Source organism: Phasianus colchicus, chromosome 1, assembly GCF_987193195.1.
Source record: "Phasianus colchicus chromosome 1, bPhaCol1.hap1.1, whole genome shotgun sequence".
Taxonomy (NCBI): domain Eukaryota; kingdom Metazoa; phylum Chordata; class Aves; order Galliformes; family Phasianidae; genus Phasianus; species Phasianus colchicus.
The window spans coordinates 54879969-54896143 of NC_143436.1; the positions used below are offsets into that span (position 1 = coordinate 54879969).

Genomic DNA, 16175 nt, shown 5'->3' on the forward strand with positions numbered 1-16175 from the left:
GAGACACCCAAGGTCAGACTGGGGGGACTCTAAGCACCTGATCTAGCTGTAAGCGTCCCTGTTCATTGCAGGGAGTTGGACCGGGTGGCCTTTAAAGGTCCTTTCCAATTCAGACAATTCTATGACAAGCAAATGGTTTCACTGAAATGAAGCCCCTGCCTCTTGATGTAATTTTTAAGATATTCAGCACTGCTCCCTTCTGCAATGCTGTGATACAGTGGAAAGCAAATGTTATGCACTGTATACACAAGCAGTTCCATTCAGGTAAGCGCTGAAAAACTGCAGACTTTCTTTTGTCATAGATACCTCTCAAAGCAATTATGTTAGTTTAAATGTTGATGAGAACATTTTCCACGACGTTATTTCTGTTCTCCCAATCATGCGTTTGCATTGCTGTTTCTCTTGGGGCTTTTCTTGTTTTTGCTATTTCACACAAGTTTGATTTCAGAGAGTGAAAAACTAATTAGGAACCATGAGTCCCACTCAAAGAAAACCTCATGAATATAATTAGATCCTATTGACTCTGTCTGCTGTACATGTTGTCCACATGCTTTGTGGTTTTCACAAAGACAGATGCTTTCTGACCTAGGATCTTGTCAGCACTTATGTCTAGAGAGTATTTAAAGATAATGACTCTATGTGACCATTGAACTAAATGTTCTGGTTTTAAAAAGTGAAAGAAAAACAAGGATAAGCAATGTGTTACCATAAATGAATTTGAAAGAGCTGGAAAACTATTTACTGATCCGGCCAACATTAATATGCTTGATTAATCTCAAAGAATTTGACAGGCCAGATATAGACTTTTATATCTGTAGGATTGGATCTATGTAGCCAAGCATACAGATAACACAAAGAATTGTTTCAGGTGTTACAGAACTCCTGCCTGTAGCACAAATCTTAAAGTAGGAAGCAAAAGGAAGGGCAGCTTCCCAGCTACAAGGCAGATTCAGGAGGTCTTGGTGTAAGATGCTCAAGCAGTAGTATGTGGTGAACTGATTATGGCCAGCAAGCTGCACGTGGCCTGGTGGGGTAACTGTTTGTAGCTTGCTTGCCGTGGCCTTTCCCCTGGAAAAATTCTGTGAGCGCACTGAGAGATTTGCCAACAGGAAGCATTACTGCAACAGCAGCAGCCTGGCCCTGCTGTCACCCCTCCCAGGAACCACACTCCTACCCATGGTGTCAAACCTATGCCTCTCAGACAAGACAGCCCTAGAGTTACAAGGCTATGACAGGTAGTAGCAGTAAGTGGCTTGCAGCCTCTGCTGTAATCATGCAGCCATCTGCACCCCTTGTACCCCTGATGGGCCCCCAGAAAAGGAGGCCACCAGCATGCCAGCATGACAGTTGTGCTACTGGCAGCAATGATGCAGCATCTCAGCACACGCTTTGAGATCAGGTCCAGCAGGTCCTCTCCTCATCCAAAGGAGAAGAAAGGGTCCCAGTATTTATTTGGCTTTCTCCATACAGCTTAAGAGCTTCTAAAGGACTATCACAGGAAGAACAATTGGAAAGTCTGATCTAGTGAAGCTGGAAGCCTCTGAGCATTTTGGAAGAACACACAGCTTGGTGAGATGGTTCCTGTTGCACCAGATTGAGATGTCCAAACCTTCTGCCTGGGCAGAGGGCAGCAGTGCCTTCTCTCGGTATGGCTGCACTTGCTTATGTACCCATGTTCATGACACTGCCCTGGCACCGTGCCTGGAGGAGTCACTCCCCTCCAGGAAATAAACAGATTGTGGTAGCACTGCCCGTACAGGCGTTGCCTAGAGCTTCCTCCCTGCTTTCTGTCTCATCCTCTCTTTTTTCGGTTCTTACTCTGCAAACACAAAATGATGCCCTGTGGCACCACCATGTATAGAACTGCAGGATAGGACCCCTGGGTCTGTCTGTTCCAACCCTGGCTCAAGCAGGAACACTCAGCACTGGGTGCCCAGGACCACATGCAGGCAGCTTCTGAATGTCTCCAAGGAGGAGACTCCAAAGCCTGTCTGGGCAGCCTGTAGCTCTTCACTATCACAGCACTTATATACAGAGAATAGGAAGACCCAAAAAGCAAGGAAGAAGGCCAAAAGGGATATACTAATGCACTTCTAATAGTCTCTACACTTAGGATATATTCTAATATTGATATCTTAATTTTTAACTTTAAGTAAAACTAAAAGTTTTAACTTCGACTAAATCTGAATATCTCCTATCAATCAGTTTTTTTTTAGTTTAAGCAGGAGTGATGCCAAGGGAAGATTAATCAAACTGAGAGATCCAAGTTAGATAACATAAACATGTTCAAAACAGAGTGCAGGACCTAGTTGGTTCAGATGGCTTCGTGATAAAGACAAAAAGTCTAAAATCTGGCTTTAGACACAATGACATTAGGTCATTGCATGTGCTGTCTGCATTCATGTTATATTTTAAAAATGATTAAGGAAGGACTCTGAGTCAGTGATTGCTCTGACACCCAGGTGGCAGCCCTACCTGCAGAGCCAACCTGCACTGGCAACACGGTGTTTTGGCCTCTGGTAACCCTTCAGCAAACAGATTAATCATTAACATTTCATAGAACAATTACATATCAGGCATTACATTTCTCTTACTTTAATGTACAAAATTGTACCACGTGCATATTTATTTGATGAAATGCTTATTTTTCTTTATGCAACTTGTATTTTACAGCAAGATTTTTCTTGCCAACTCAGATACACAAACTCCATTGGATTATCACCTGGATTATCACTTTAGGGAGCAGTACAGCTAAAAGGAGCCAGTAGCATCTGCCCAAGCACTGCAAAAACTGTATACAGAAGGTAATACTACCTTAAAGAATTTCAGTACTTCCTTCTACCAATGAGCTGCCCATCCTCTGCTTGCTCCTCCTACCTGGAAAGCAAATACAAAATGGTAAAGCAGATACCCTTCAGCAGTCAGGCTCCAGATAAAGAGCCACGTGGACACCAGCAGAGGCAGTGATGGGTGTAGCGGTGGCAACACCTCTAGCAGGCATTGTCATCACAGGCTTGAGCTTTTGAAACCATGCTCTTATTCTGGATCTTGATGGAGGCTGCTGCTGATTCAAGTACCTGGTTACTTAAGGGAACTTAATTGTACTTAAATTACATGAAATTAAGTATGGCAGTTACACCCTTCACCTTCAAAGAGGTTTTAATTTGATCCATCCCACTTTCAAGTACATCTGTACATCTCCATTCTGGCATACTACTAATGTGTTTAATGGAAATAAGCAAAGCCATGTGTTTTACATTAACACAAAAAGCATGAGGTCTTGGTTGCATGGCAATTAATAATTTCAATGGAATTTTATTTCAGCCTGGTATTATCTTGCAGGTCACACACAAAATCACAAGACACTCTCTCAGTGTCCAGGAGTTCTCATGTGCAATAGATGCCCTATTATTAATCTAACCAGCAATGTCTTTACATACTGTTAAAAATTGTTTTCAGATGCTTCTGGCACTGAGAGTAATTAGACTATCTTTCAAATCCTTCATTTGCAAAAAAATTAAATTCGAAGCTATTTATTACAACTGTTATATACCCTCTGTATTTATACAGGGCGACTACACAACTTAGGGTAAACTGTTGTCCTCCTAAAAGTCATCCGTAGTTCAAAGGTTTCTTTGTCGCTGTGTTAAATGCATAAATAGACTGAGCTGACTTAGCAAACATGTGACTAGCACATTACTGCTCAGAAATTTCTTGTAACGTACAAGGTATGAAGCCAGAAAGGAAGTACAATGCAATATGTTCTTTAAAGTTATAATGAAACATATGAAAAAGAAAACACAACGCAACATGACTCAGTCTGTAACCAGTCTAACTGGAAACAAATAATTATAGTCAGCTCTCCATTAATTCTGGGTGGATTATCAAATTTGGAAATAAATGAGGCTAAAGATGCAGAACAGCTGCCCTGTTTCCAAACCAGTCAATTAAGGTTGGCAGGGCTCATTGTCTGACGCGCAGCACCACACAGATTCAGCATTACTGCTTCCAGCCCTGACTGGGCAGCTGGGTGATTTGTTACCGACAGCCGTTCCTGATCAGCCTCAAACAAAACTATCACACATAAAACCCCAAACTTAGGTTTGAAGACGCACTGATTTCTGCCAGTCTCAAGCTCAATCTCAAGCTTACAGATCAATCCAAACTTTTTTCTTGCCTTTAAAATCTTTGCTTTTCTCAACTATGAGATCCTTGAGCTACATTCAGGCTTTTGCCATTTTTTAACATTCCTACCTAGAAACAGTACAGTTAGTTCATGAGATGTGTTACTTCATCCTCAACACTCAATTATGTATTGATTTTATTTGATGTTACTAAGTCTTATTAGTTTTATAAGCAGTGCACATCGATTTCATTTTAGCTATAACAGGAGTTTCACCTCAAGCCTTCACATTCTAAAAGGCATTTATCTTAACCTAATCAAGTCATCTGTGTCTTTCAAAATGGGCATATAAAAATTCTTTGGACTGCTTACTGGGACTGTTTTCCAACTCAGTTCATGCTGTGACAGGTTTTTGGAAATAGAAAGTACATTCAAGTGACTGGTTCTAGCTACTCTGTCCACTGCTTCCCTATTCTCTTTTCATATGTACAATGTTCGCCTTAAATATGTCTTCATGGAATAGCTAAGAAAGTTCTTCTTCAAAGCTATCAAGCTCTGAAGAAGTCAGCCTGAGCACAGCACTGGTAAAGGCATCCGAGCACGCCTTGAAGCATGCCAGCTGGCATGTACCGAATTTCTGCAGAGTATGGCTACAGTGGCAAAAATAGTTGAAATCTTCAGTGGTAGCACTATGGATTATTTTAGCTATTTTAAAAACAACAGAATTGTCAAGACTGGAGAATAATTCCTGAGACCTAATCAAACTAGCTGCTCGGGAAAATAATTTCAGTTCATAGTAATCCAAGGAAAAGATAATTCCAACAAATAATATGCAGAATATAATTTTTAATTCAAAAACATGTGAACTGCACTTGGGCAGTGTAATAAAAATGTTCTGATCGCTATCATAGAATCATGGAATCACAGAATGGCTGGGATTGGAAGGGACCTTAGAGACCATCCAGTTCCAACCCTCTGCTCTGAACAGAGCTGCCGCCCACTAAATCAGGTTGCCCACTATGCATAAGAAACCAATAAAGTGTATAGACCTGTAAGGAATGCCAAAGAAGAACGTGAGATACTTGTGAGTCACCTTCCAACAGTTACTGAAGTGCTTTTAGTTTTATTTAAGTGAGACCTGTTAACTGTCCTCAATTTTGGAAAGGTGAGAAAATGATTCCACATGTGAACCTTATACTAAACAAAGCCATTGAGAAGAACAAGATAAGATAGTTGTTGTGAAGGAAGACAACGTGAAATGAAAACACAAGCCATCCTTAGATCTTGTTGGTGAAAGAACAACCTAATGGGGAAGAGCTTTTGCTGAGCTATTTCAGGACATAGGGGTGGAAGAGGACAGAGAAAGGACAGAGAGAAATGGGGATCATTGTAACAAATATTTGGGAAATATTCCAAAATGCCCTGAAGCTACTTTAGCAGATATAGATATGTAAAGCATGGACTTCTCTTCCTCAGTGAATTTTAAATAATGTTTTCAAAATCTTTGAAGAAAGAAAAATAAGCCTTTAATACAGACTGAAACTGGCTCAGAAGAGGTCACGGATTCCTAAGTCTAATGCCTAGCTTCATATTCTATACACAAACAAAAAAACCTCTGACTTCTTTGCACCATTCTAAAATTCTCTGAAACATTATCATTATAAAGCCATATCTATTTTTGTTTTCCCACTGTGTAAATATATACCGTCCATCAAACTTGATACATTCGGTCCTAGCTGGTGATTTGCATTACTGTTCAGTGTCTTTATTCAGGCAGGAGAAGAAGACTGAACATGAGAATGCTTTTCCTGCTGTAGGGGCTGGAACAGGGAGTCCAGCTTCAGGACTGCTGGAGTGGAGTCATACTGCGGCAGAGTTGGCACATTGGGTTAAAGGTCCTATCACAAGCTTCAGAATTAATACCAATCAATGTCAGACCCACAGAAATACCTTAACCACAATTGCAGGGTTCAGTGATCATTTCTTACATAATTAAAGAAAATGATCATCCAGCTGATTTGTAACATTTTTCTAAGACTGTATTCTAACTGAATCAGTCAGTTCAGTTCAGTCTTCCTCAACAAGAAGAGTTGTATTTAGCAGTCACCTTTCTTGCCATATAGAATGCTTCCTATTGCTTAGGAATAACAGAATCGAGCAGGATTTAGATGCAAAGTGCATCCACTTATTATAATGGCAAAACAGCAAATGCTAAATGTTTGGACTTCTTTTACAACTCAGATTGCATGATTTCTTTTCCAACTATTTTTCTTCTTTCAAAGGAGATCAGCAACATGAAGTATCTGGAGGTGAGCATTTTTTCTAAGAAGACATCTTCTCATTTTGCAGCCAATATTTTTGTTTGCATGATCTGCTTAATAGGCAAGGCTCTTCAGAAATGTGTGGGTTTATTTTAAATGGGATTTTATTTTTGAATATCTCTAGTTTTGCCCTGAACCAAGTGGAAAAATGAAAGGCTATCCATGGCAAGTATGGAGGATTTGGACTTGATGATCCTTATGGATCCTTTACGACTTGGGAAATTCAATTATTCTACTATTCTAATTGATTTTCAGTTCAGAAACTTGAGACTGTTAAAAAAAACTGAGGCATCTAAAACCAGTGGGCTTTGTGATGGCCACACTCCAAAAAAGTGAAGATAACGGAACACCCAAGGGTCAAATAACTTCTGTATTTGAATATACTAGACTTGGTATCACCTACACAACTGTCCAAATGTTTATATTATCCAGCACATTTAAGATAGCAGTATGCTGGTAACAAAACTATGGCTTTGTACACAGATGACCAGTAAAGGAAAACATGTCTCTTCCAATACCACCAGCACAGGGGTATAGTAGAGCTGGAAGTGACACACCTGAAGCACTCTGCATTCTGTAATTCTGCTTGCAGAGTAGTCATCCACAGATAAGAAGAAATGCAAACACCCCAGATGAGGACTGCCTGTAAGCATGCCTGGCTTAGCCATAGAATCATAGAATGGCTTAGGTTGGAGGGGACCTGAAAGACTGAGCTCCACTTCCCTGCAGGGTTGCCATCCACTGGAGTGCCTCCAGGGATGGGGCATCCACCTCTGTGAACAATCTGTTCCAGTGTTTCACCAGCCTCTGAGTAAATAATTTCCACCTAACATCTAAACCTAAATCTCCCATCTTTTAGTTTAAAGCCATTCCCCTGGTCCTATTACTAGCAGACCGTATTAAGAAATCAGACTTGCTCCTGCTCGTAAGCCCCCTTCAAGTACTGGAAGGCTGAAAAGAGGTCTCCCCACAGCCTTCTCTTCTCCGGGCTGAACAAGCCCAACTCCTTCAGCGTTTCACCACAGAGCAGTTGCCCCAACCCGCCGAGCATCTTCACGGCCCTGCTGTGGACCTGCTCCAACAGCTCTGCATCCTTCTTGGGCTGGGGTCCTGGGCCTGGACACAGTACTTCACAGATTGCCCTGAACCCCGAAAGTCACCCAGGACTCGGCGTGCTTCCCAGAGCCTGCAGGTTCAGTACACTGCCTGAGCACAGCGGGGACACCCCAAGGAAGACTGCAACGGGCCAGAGATTGCCAGAGGCCCTCAAGCCCCCAAAATGAGGCGCTTTTCCCTTCATTTCCATCGCAGTCCTGCTCTCTCGCAGCCAGGGTGCATCTCTCTGAGCTGAGGGGAGGACCCACAGCCCCTTCTTGCTTGTGGGGCACAGGGCCATGAGCGGGGCAGCTGGGGCGGAGAGGAAGAGACACCCTCCGTCTAGAGGCTCCGGCACCACGGTGCACGCAGCCCGCTGGCCCCCGAGGAGTTAATGGCGGCAGGAAGCCACCCCCTGCCAGCCCTGCCCCGTGACTCGCTTCCTCCCACGGACGGGAACTGGGAGGAGTGAGCGACTCCGGCCCCGCCAGCGCAGGCAGCCGCCGTGACCCGCAGCTTGCGGACGGACGGAGGGACGGACGGACAGCCGCGGCCGCCCCCGTGGGGAGGGACGCCGCAGCCGAACACGGGGCCTGCCCGCCCGCCCTGCACCCCGCCGCGTCGCAGCGCCAAGATGCCCACCGTCGACAAGCTCCTCCTGGAAGAAGCTCTGCAGGACAGCCCGCAGGTAGCGGGAGCCGAGCCGGGCCGGGGGGCGCGGCTGAAGCAGTGCGGGGATGGCGGGCGGGGAGAGCGGTGTCCGCGGGCAGAGCGGGACGGCAGGGACCGGGGGGCGGCTCCCGACCGGTGGAAGGAAAAATGGGTCGGAGGGTTCAGCTCGTGGGTGCAGGGGGAGCAGGGATGCTCCGCGGCCGGTGGCAGCCCTGTGGCGTCAGGGGAAGGCTTTGGCTTCCTGACGGTCATCTGTCAGGGACAAACAGGTGATGTCTGCGTCTGGCAGGCGCTGGGGAAGGTCGGGGCACGACGCCTGTTCTCGTCTCCGTGGCTTTTCCCTCACGCTGTCCCATCCTGGGTGTGCTGGAGGCGAGGTGTGTTTGGGCACGGCGTGTTGCCCTGACTCCCTCCTGGTACGTGAGGGAAAGAGGCAACAGAAGCAGGCTAGTGGATCTGGCTGCCAGTGGCCGCACTCCTCATGAAGGGCCCCAAGGGCCGTGCATCAGATATAGGGGCTTCCCTCGGGGATAAGTGGGCTGAATCCTACTGAAGGTGACCCCATTCTAAATGGGGCCAGGAAAGGAGGCCAGGCAGTTGTCAGTCTTTCCTTCTCAGTCTCTGCAAGCTCCCATGCTGGCATCTGCTCTTCACTGCAAAAGCGTCCCCTGAGCACTGTGGAAAACCTATAGCAGAGAATATGACATGTCGGGATGGCTGTGGGCGTTCCAGGGGGGTGTGAGGCCTTGGGAGCTGACAAGGGAGGATGGGAGGAGGGGTGGGAGAAAAAAGGGGAAAGGGAGAGTGGAAATTTCTCAGAAGGGTGGGGAAGGTACACTTGAGGTCAGAATGCAAAGCAGGCAGAGATACAGAAGTAGTGGGTGAAGCAAGGAAGGAGAAAGAAGGGCAGGATGGATCTGCATGGGTGTTTCTCCTAAGTATCCCAATATCGTAACTCAGACTCATCTGCTGATGGACTGGGAGGAGGAATCAATAGGTAAACTGTGGAACAGATGGCTGAAAGGTGTTACAGAGTCTGTCATGAGTCATTTGAAGGAAAGATTGGACTTGCACCTGTCAGGAGTTAATGAGTCTTAAGGCTTGTCTTGAGCTTTTCTTCTTAACCCATTTTCCTGTGATTTCATGAAATCCCATCCTAATAAGAATGATTTTTATCAAATGTTTATGTGTCATGGAATCTCAAAGCTTGTGTATTTTCAAAACTCAACTGGGAACAGTTTTGAGGGAGCCTGATGCCTGCTTTGAGCAGGGGTTGGACCAGATGGCCTCCAGAGTTCCTTCTGACCTGAACTGTACAGTGTTCTGTACCAAAGTATGCTAGATTTATTATGAGCAGTTATTAATGTTCTTAATAGCAACCTCCCCAGTGCATTGTGGAGCTGAAGAACTTGACACACAGGGCAGATGAACTCATTTTCCTCTTCAGTCAACGCTTCCTTCGATGATTAAAAATGTAACACTGAGTGGAAGCAGCTGAACAAAGCACTGAATTGAATTTGGAGGTCTTAGTCTTTCTTCTGACCTGAAGGCTGTTAACAAATCCTTTTCAATTACTGGAAATACTGGGCTGTGCATAAACCTGGCTGTGTGCAGGTTGTTTTGGCTTAGGTTGGTCATCAATTTTTATTCAAGTTCTTTAACTTTGGATGAGATGGGCATTGCTTAACTTTGTGCCATGGTCCATTGTTGATAAAATTTATTTTTTCATAGGGGAAATATCATTTTTTCCCCCCATTTTTATCTTTTTTTTTTTTTTTTCTTGAGTGGTGGACTTTACACTCACACCTCTATTGGGTTCTTCTGTGAGCTGGTTACTACAAAATCAAAGCAGGCAGACAGTCTCTGTTCCACGGAACTTGCAGTGTAGCTGCTTATGTGATCGTACTTCTGCATAAAGTGACCTGATTCACTTCAGCCTTGTGCAGGCACTGAAAGAGGGGTAATAAAATGAGGACATAACCTCACTTTTTTTAGAAAGTGCATGAGGTATGTAAATTGGTGCAAGACAGAAGATTAGATTGTTGTTATTTCTTCATCACTTTTCTGAAGCTTGATTTTCCATCCCCCAGCAATACAGCATTTTTTTTTCTGATTTGTCTCCAAGTGCTGACCGAAAATGGCCTTAAGAAATGGCTTAATTTTGAAGTGCTTGGTCACAGTGTAGAAGGGAAATTTACTTAAGCTGCCATGCTAAAACCAAGGGAAATACTTAAGTGAAAATAGATTTTTTTTCCTGTGTTTCCAGCAGCCAAGATGGTGATGCTATTAATGGGGCCTCCAAAATTCTTAGCTTATACTTGGATTACTGCTTAGTTTCAGCAGCAGTGTCTGCCATTCCAGATCTTGTCAAAACAGCAACAACAAAAACTACATACGCTGGAATTTTGTTGCGGTAATTTAAAAGTGTTCTTCAATATGAAAATTTCCAAGCATAACTTCCAAGCTGCTTAATAATTTATTGTTTTTATTACTTTTGATGAAGGTGCCAATAACTGAGACCAAGACTTTCAGAAATGCTTTCCCAATGCTGCTTTACCCATATTTTGACATCTGAAAAACTGAATGTGCAAAAATTCAGTAAGATTTAGGAATTGGAAAACAGTTGGGTTTGTAAACCTTTTCCAGGACGCAGAAACATCATACATAGTCTCATTCATATAGCAGGGGGGTTGGAATTGGGTGGTCTTAATGATTCCGTCCAACCCAAACCATTCATTCATTCTATCATTCAGTCAGCTGCTTTTTAATTTTTCAGTCTTAGCTTGAGATTGGCCTTGATCAACACTGTATGTCAGGTTGTGTCATTTTTGCCTTCCTTTGTTTTATTTTTTTTAGCCATCCTTATAACCTGTGGAGTTTATCTGCTTTTCTAATACACAGCAGGGGAGATAAGCGCTGTATAGGTAGGAGATAGGTTGATGGCTTTTGTTTTGTTTATTTTAGTTAATGCATCATTGAAGATGAAACTTTTAAAAGCAGGTATTTTTCAAAAGCAGCATGCTTTCAATTACTGAAATGATAATTAAATGCTGAAAACTCTCAGAATCATACCACTGTCCCTGTTGGGAAGAGAGAACATTCAGGACAAAGTTCTTGAAGGATGCTGATTTTGAGTTTTTCAGGACCAACAAAATCTTGATGGATTTGCAAAAAATAAGCATCTTGAGGAAGTACTTCTTGTGGAGCTACTTAAGACTGCATTAAGACTCTAAAATAAGTTTTCCACATTGGTACTTGGATACTTCAGCAGTATTAGAAGGCTCCTGCAATAGGAGGTTGGATAAAGCTCTCATTCTGTTAGTACTAAAGTACTCGAGTTTATGGGTGCCCCTCAGGTAAGCAGATGAATCTAATTGGAGTAATATAAATTAGCTGTGCAGATGGGAAGACATTGCCAGTTAGCTTCAAACTCATTGGATTTACCAACATTAAGACTAAGGATAGATCATGACTTTGTTAAAGGGGCTCGGTCACATTTAGTGTCATTACGATATTGTGTTGATCTGAGTTCTGGAGCTCAGTGTTATTCTGAGATATTTTTCTTTCCCATCTCAGAAGCAACGTAATTCGCAGTTCCTGATGATTCCACCAAAACAAGCCAAGGGGATTCATGTCTTTAAGATAATACTTGTGGCTATTGTCTTTTTCCCCTCTATTTGTTGTCAAGGATGACCTGGCAGAGTGGAGAAAGTAGGGGGCATCTCTGAACATGTGTACACATGTATGCTTGCTGTTGTAGATGAGCACTCAGTTTAGTGTGGTTATGTCCCCTAGCTTTGTCAGTGGCCCTTTAAGAGTTGCTCAAGACAGTTGAGAGTAAATAATACTCTGTAAATTACCTAATGGAAAGGAGTGCTTGTGATGCAGTGTGATGTTAGGGAAGTAAAGTGAGCAAGCACTAGTGTTTGACCCAGAGTCCTTAACGTGGTTTGGATTACTGTAGTCAGCAGGCAGATATTCAGGATTTTTTACATTCCTGCTTATGCTGGGAGGAATGCCTATTAGTTAGAGCTGGAGTCAGAGAATCAAGAGCTGGCCATAGCTTTTCTATCACTTTGCTTCTTACTGCCTCAGTTTACCTATTCCTATCAGAAGGGCTAAATTCTACATGTTTTGAAATTCTGAATGAACAGAGCTATACAAAGTGGGAGGCTGATTGTTTCTGACTAATCTGTCTTTTTGCTACCATTTATTTACAAAGTCTTGTGAATTTTTAAAATATTTTCCCTTGAGACTGAAACTTTTTGCTTTTTTTCTCTTTTGGAAGACTCGCTCTTTGCTCAGTGTCTTTGAGGAAGATGCAGGAACCCTCACTGAATACACAAACCAGTTGCTTCAGGCAATGCAACGAGTCTACGGTGCTCAGGTAATTTTTCATTAGTTTTTCTTTTGTTACATGGGCAGCAGAAGATAAGTTGCTATTCTGATGCTGTTGTTTACATGAAAGGTGCCAAATACCTGCACCTCTTGTAGCTTCGGAGAGTCCTGGGTGTTTTCCATCTGATAGTTCAGTCCTTTATCACCTGGAAAAGTCATATGAATGAAAAAAGTTCACCTGCTCTGACTGCCTCCATACAGTTCAGAGAAGAGATACTGCGGTATTTCCTTACTTTACAGTATCTTAGAAGGCCACCCTTTACAAAATTGCTTGCTTGCACATAAACACAATACACCAACAGATATTCATACTGACCTTGGGCATCTAACTTTGATGCTGTGACTCACCATCTTAAAGAAACTCTGTGCCCATTGATTATAGAGAGAACATATACTTTGAGTCATACTGAACGTGAGTACCTGAAGTAATTGGTGTGAAAAATAGGAGAGCAGGAGCAGAACACCACTTTTTCAAGCACTTACACAACCTAGGTGACTGAGTCCCTTTGAAAGTAAAACTTGTCATTCATATCCAGTGCTTCCAAAAAAAAAAAAACCTGGGTGATTGTGAGTGAAGCTAGGGGTTCCCATGTGCATAGGACAGATGTTTCAAAGTACCTTAGCTAGGTCTTTAGAGACACACCCAGTATCTCATGGGACTTGTGCAAGCATTCATGTAAGTTGGGTGCCTGAACTCCTTCAAAACAATACTTCTCCTCTTCGTAAAGCAGTGCAGCAGAGAATGTGAGTGCAGCTGAGAATGTGGAAGGTACTGGGGTTGCTCTTTGGACTGACTGGTGGTATGACTTGGAAGAAAGAGCAGTCTAGCTACCTACATCATGAAGATCCAGCTTTGAAGACATTACGTGTTAATGTCCTGGATCCTATTCAAATGCAGAACTGTCACAGACTTAAAGTACAGCTCAGATAGTTGGAAAGCAATATAGCATATTGGCAGTGGTTCGAGAGGAGGCATGAAATCAACACTATGAGTCAGTGATGGGTGTTATGGAAGTCTCACTGAGATTTAAACCTGTGGGCCTGTTGGGTGGTGGAAATCTGAGACCAAAGAGCAGGAATGGGAAGGAAATCAGAGGGTAAATAAGGTTTGATTTTAAGTGTCCAGTTTGTGTCCCTATCCACTGCTGATGCCTTTTTCAGATGCCATTTTAGGAAGTGGTGACTTTAGCCTTTGATTCACAAATAAATGCTTCATTTGCTTTTGTTTGCCTTTTCGTTTCCATCTCAGTTTTTAGTCTTCTTTTCCCCACTGTTATTTCCTCTCTCATTATATCAATGCATTTACCCATCTGTGCTTTGCAGTACTACTGAGTCTTTGCATTTTCCTAGCTCTTTTTGGCCACTTCTTCCTGCACAGCTCCTGCTTTAGTTTGATCTAAATATTCAGTCACTTAGGAATATTAGATGTGTGCCTTGAGATATTTCAAGATAGCTGATGCATTTGGAGATGGGGGCATACAAGGCATACAACTGTTGTTTAAGTCAAGCTTTGTATGGGTGCACAGGAGGGCTCTCTGCACTGCCATGGACTTAGGAAAATGCAGGTTTAGCAGCCTGTGATGAAGACTTGGTCAAGCTTGTTTGCTTAGCAAACAAGAAAAAGATCAAATTAATTATGTAAGTGTTAAAGGGAACCAAAACGTTTTTTCTCCCTGTCTCCACTTGAAAAAGTATTGGCATTTTGGTGTGAGATTATGCTACAGTTGGGATAAAATTCTGACTTTTAAATAAAAATTAAGGGGAATAATTAGTTCAGCCATATGCTGTGGTTAATTCCACACTGCTGTGTAGGATAACGCTGATTTCTGACTAATTTTACCAAGCTTTGCAAATGGCAGCATTTCCTTTTAAGGAGCTGTTTCTGAATATTTCCAAAGAATACGCTCTTTCAGATTGAATTCACATTCAGTTTTGGAGCTGCACACACCCTTTACTACAAAATGTTATGATTGCATTTGCATCAGAAGGAGAAATATGATACCAAATTGGCCACAAAACATGAGTGGGAGGTTAAGAAATATCAGTGTGTAATATTTCTTTTCTGCTTAATCACAACTTTAGGGAAAACAATTTTTTCCTGCTGCTTTTGTTAGGAGACTCAGTATTTGGGCCTCACTGTGTGCCTGTCAGGTTGTGTTCCCAACACACTTCAAGGTTGAGACAGAACGAGATTTAGTGGAGAGAGTGTAGAAGTTGAGAGTAGTGAGGAGACAGATTCTGAATTTCCTTTTGCTTTATTTTCCCGACTGCTTTGTCTTTGCAGAGTCGCTGCCATTCAATACTCTTACTTCCTTATCTGTACAATAGGAATCACAGGGACTGACCTTCTCTGGAGCAGTGATAAAAGTTCTGCTTGCACAGCCATAAAAATGGCTGCGATCACAGTCGTGGCAGTTAGACTAAACACAAGTGGGTTGTACCCATCCACAGTACTGAAAAATGAGATTTTTTTTGCCACCCTAAATCAGAACAACAGTTCTAACATTGTAAATCATTTTCTTTTTGATTATGTTCTAAACTGTAAGATCTCCCAGATTTATCTCAGCCATATTTTCAACTTTTTTTTGGAGACGTTCACTAGAATGTTGGTGTTTCTTTGTGATGAAAACTTGGCTTGCCATGTAATTCAAACCACTACAGCTTGTGATCCAATAACAATAGTTGGTGGTTCTTAATGGACGCACTGCAGGGTCTCTGGGGACTTGCTGTCAATACCAACTGAAAGCTGTTAATTACCCTTGTGGATATACACAGATATTTGTCCCAGGACACTGCTTTGTGTGCACTGCCACAGTAAGTTTGCAGACTGACAGTGAGAGCTGCTCTAAGTGCTTGGATCAATGGAAAGGAACGTGAGACAGATAGAAGTCCTTACTCAGAGGTTTTTAAAAACACTTGGAAAGTAGGATTTTTTTTGAGAGCTCGTTGTTTTTTTTTTTAATCCCTAAGTTTTTAATTTTGGGCTACAGAATCCTGCTAGGTGCTGGGGATGTCACTCTTCAGAACGATACATGTTCCAGCAGAACTTCATTTTGGCTGCAGAGTGGGTGCAGTGTGTGACTGCTGTGTTCTGCAGAAGGTCACAGGGAACCGAATGTGTGAGCTGTGCTCATGGAGCGAGGTTCAGATCTGGCAAACCCACATGTGTAAATATTGAGAAGTATTTTTATAACTCTACTTCAAATAAACCTGATCGTGTTTCCTGCTGTAGTTCTGTTCTCCAGCTGAACCCCTGAAGTAGTCTGCCACGTGGATGGTCACACAGAAGAAGTGTTCCTTACAGGGTTTGTTCTTCATCCTTGCAAGCAAACCTCTGTGCTGCACCTGGCATTACTGCTGCCTGTGTCTGGGAGTGCTATGCTGACTGTTCTGCTCACTGTGCTACCTGAGCAGCAGGTGATACAGCTAGCAGGGATTGTTACAAAACTTTGCTTATTGAAGTTGTGTGCTGAGGTTTCCATGGTTCCCACTGCCATAGGATGTTATTGTCAGAGGTTTCTCTTCATCTCTGGTTTTTCATCATACTGCAGAAACGTGTGATCTTC

At 42.8% G+C, this 16175-nt stretch overlaps 1 protein-coding gene across 1 annotated transcript in view; it reads left to right on the forward strand.

The window, feature by feature from the left end:
* The first annotated feature begins 7956 nt into the window (after positions 1 to 7956).
* APPL2 (adaptor protein, phosphotyrosine interacting with PH domain and leucine zipper 2) overlaps positions 7957 to 16175 on the forward strand; it is a 33933-nt gene continuing 25714 nt past the window's right edge. The window contains exons 1-2 of the mRNA XM_031600040.2: positions 7957 to 8227; positions 12500 to 12598. Of these exons, the coding sequence (XP_031455900.2) occupies positions 8174 to 8227; positions 12500 to 12598 (153 nt within the window). The 5' untranslated portion in view covers positions 7957 to 8173. The remainder of the gene's footprint in view (positions 8228 to 12499; positions 12599 to 16175) is intronic.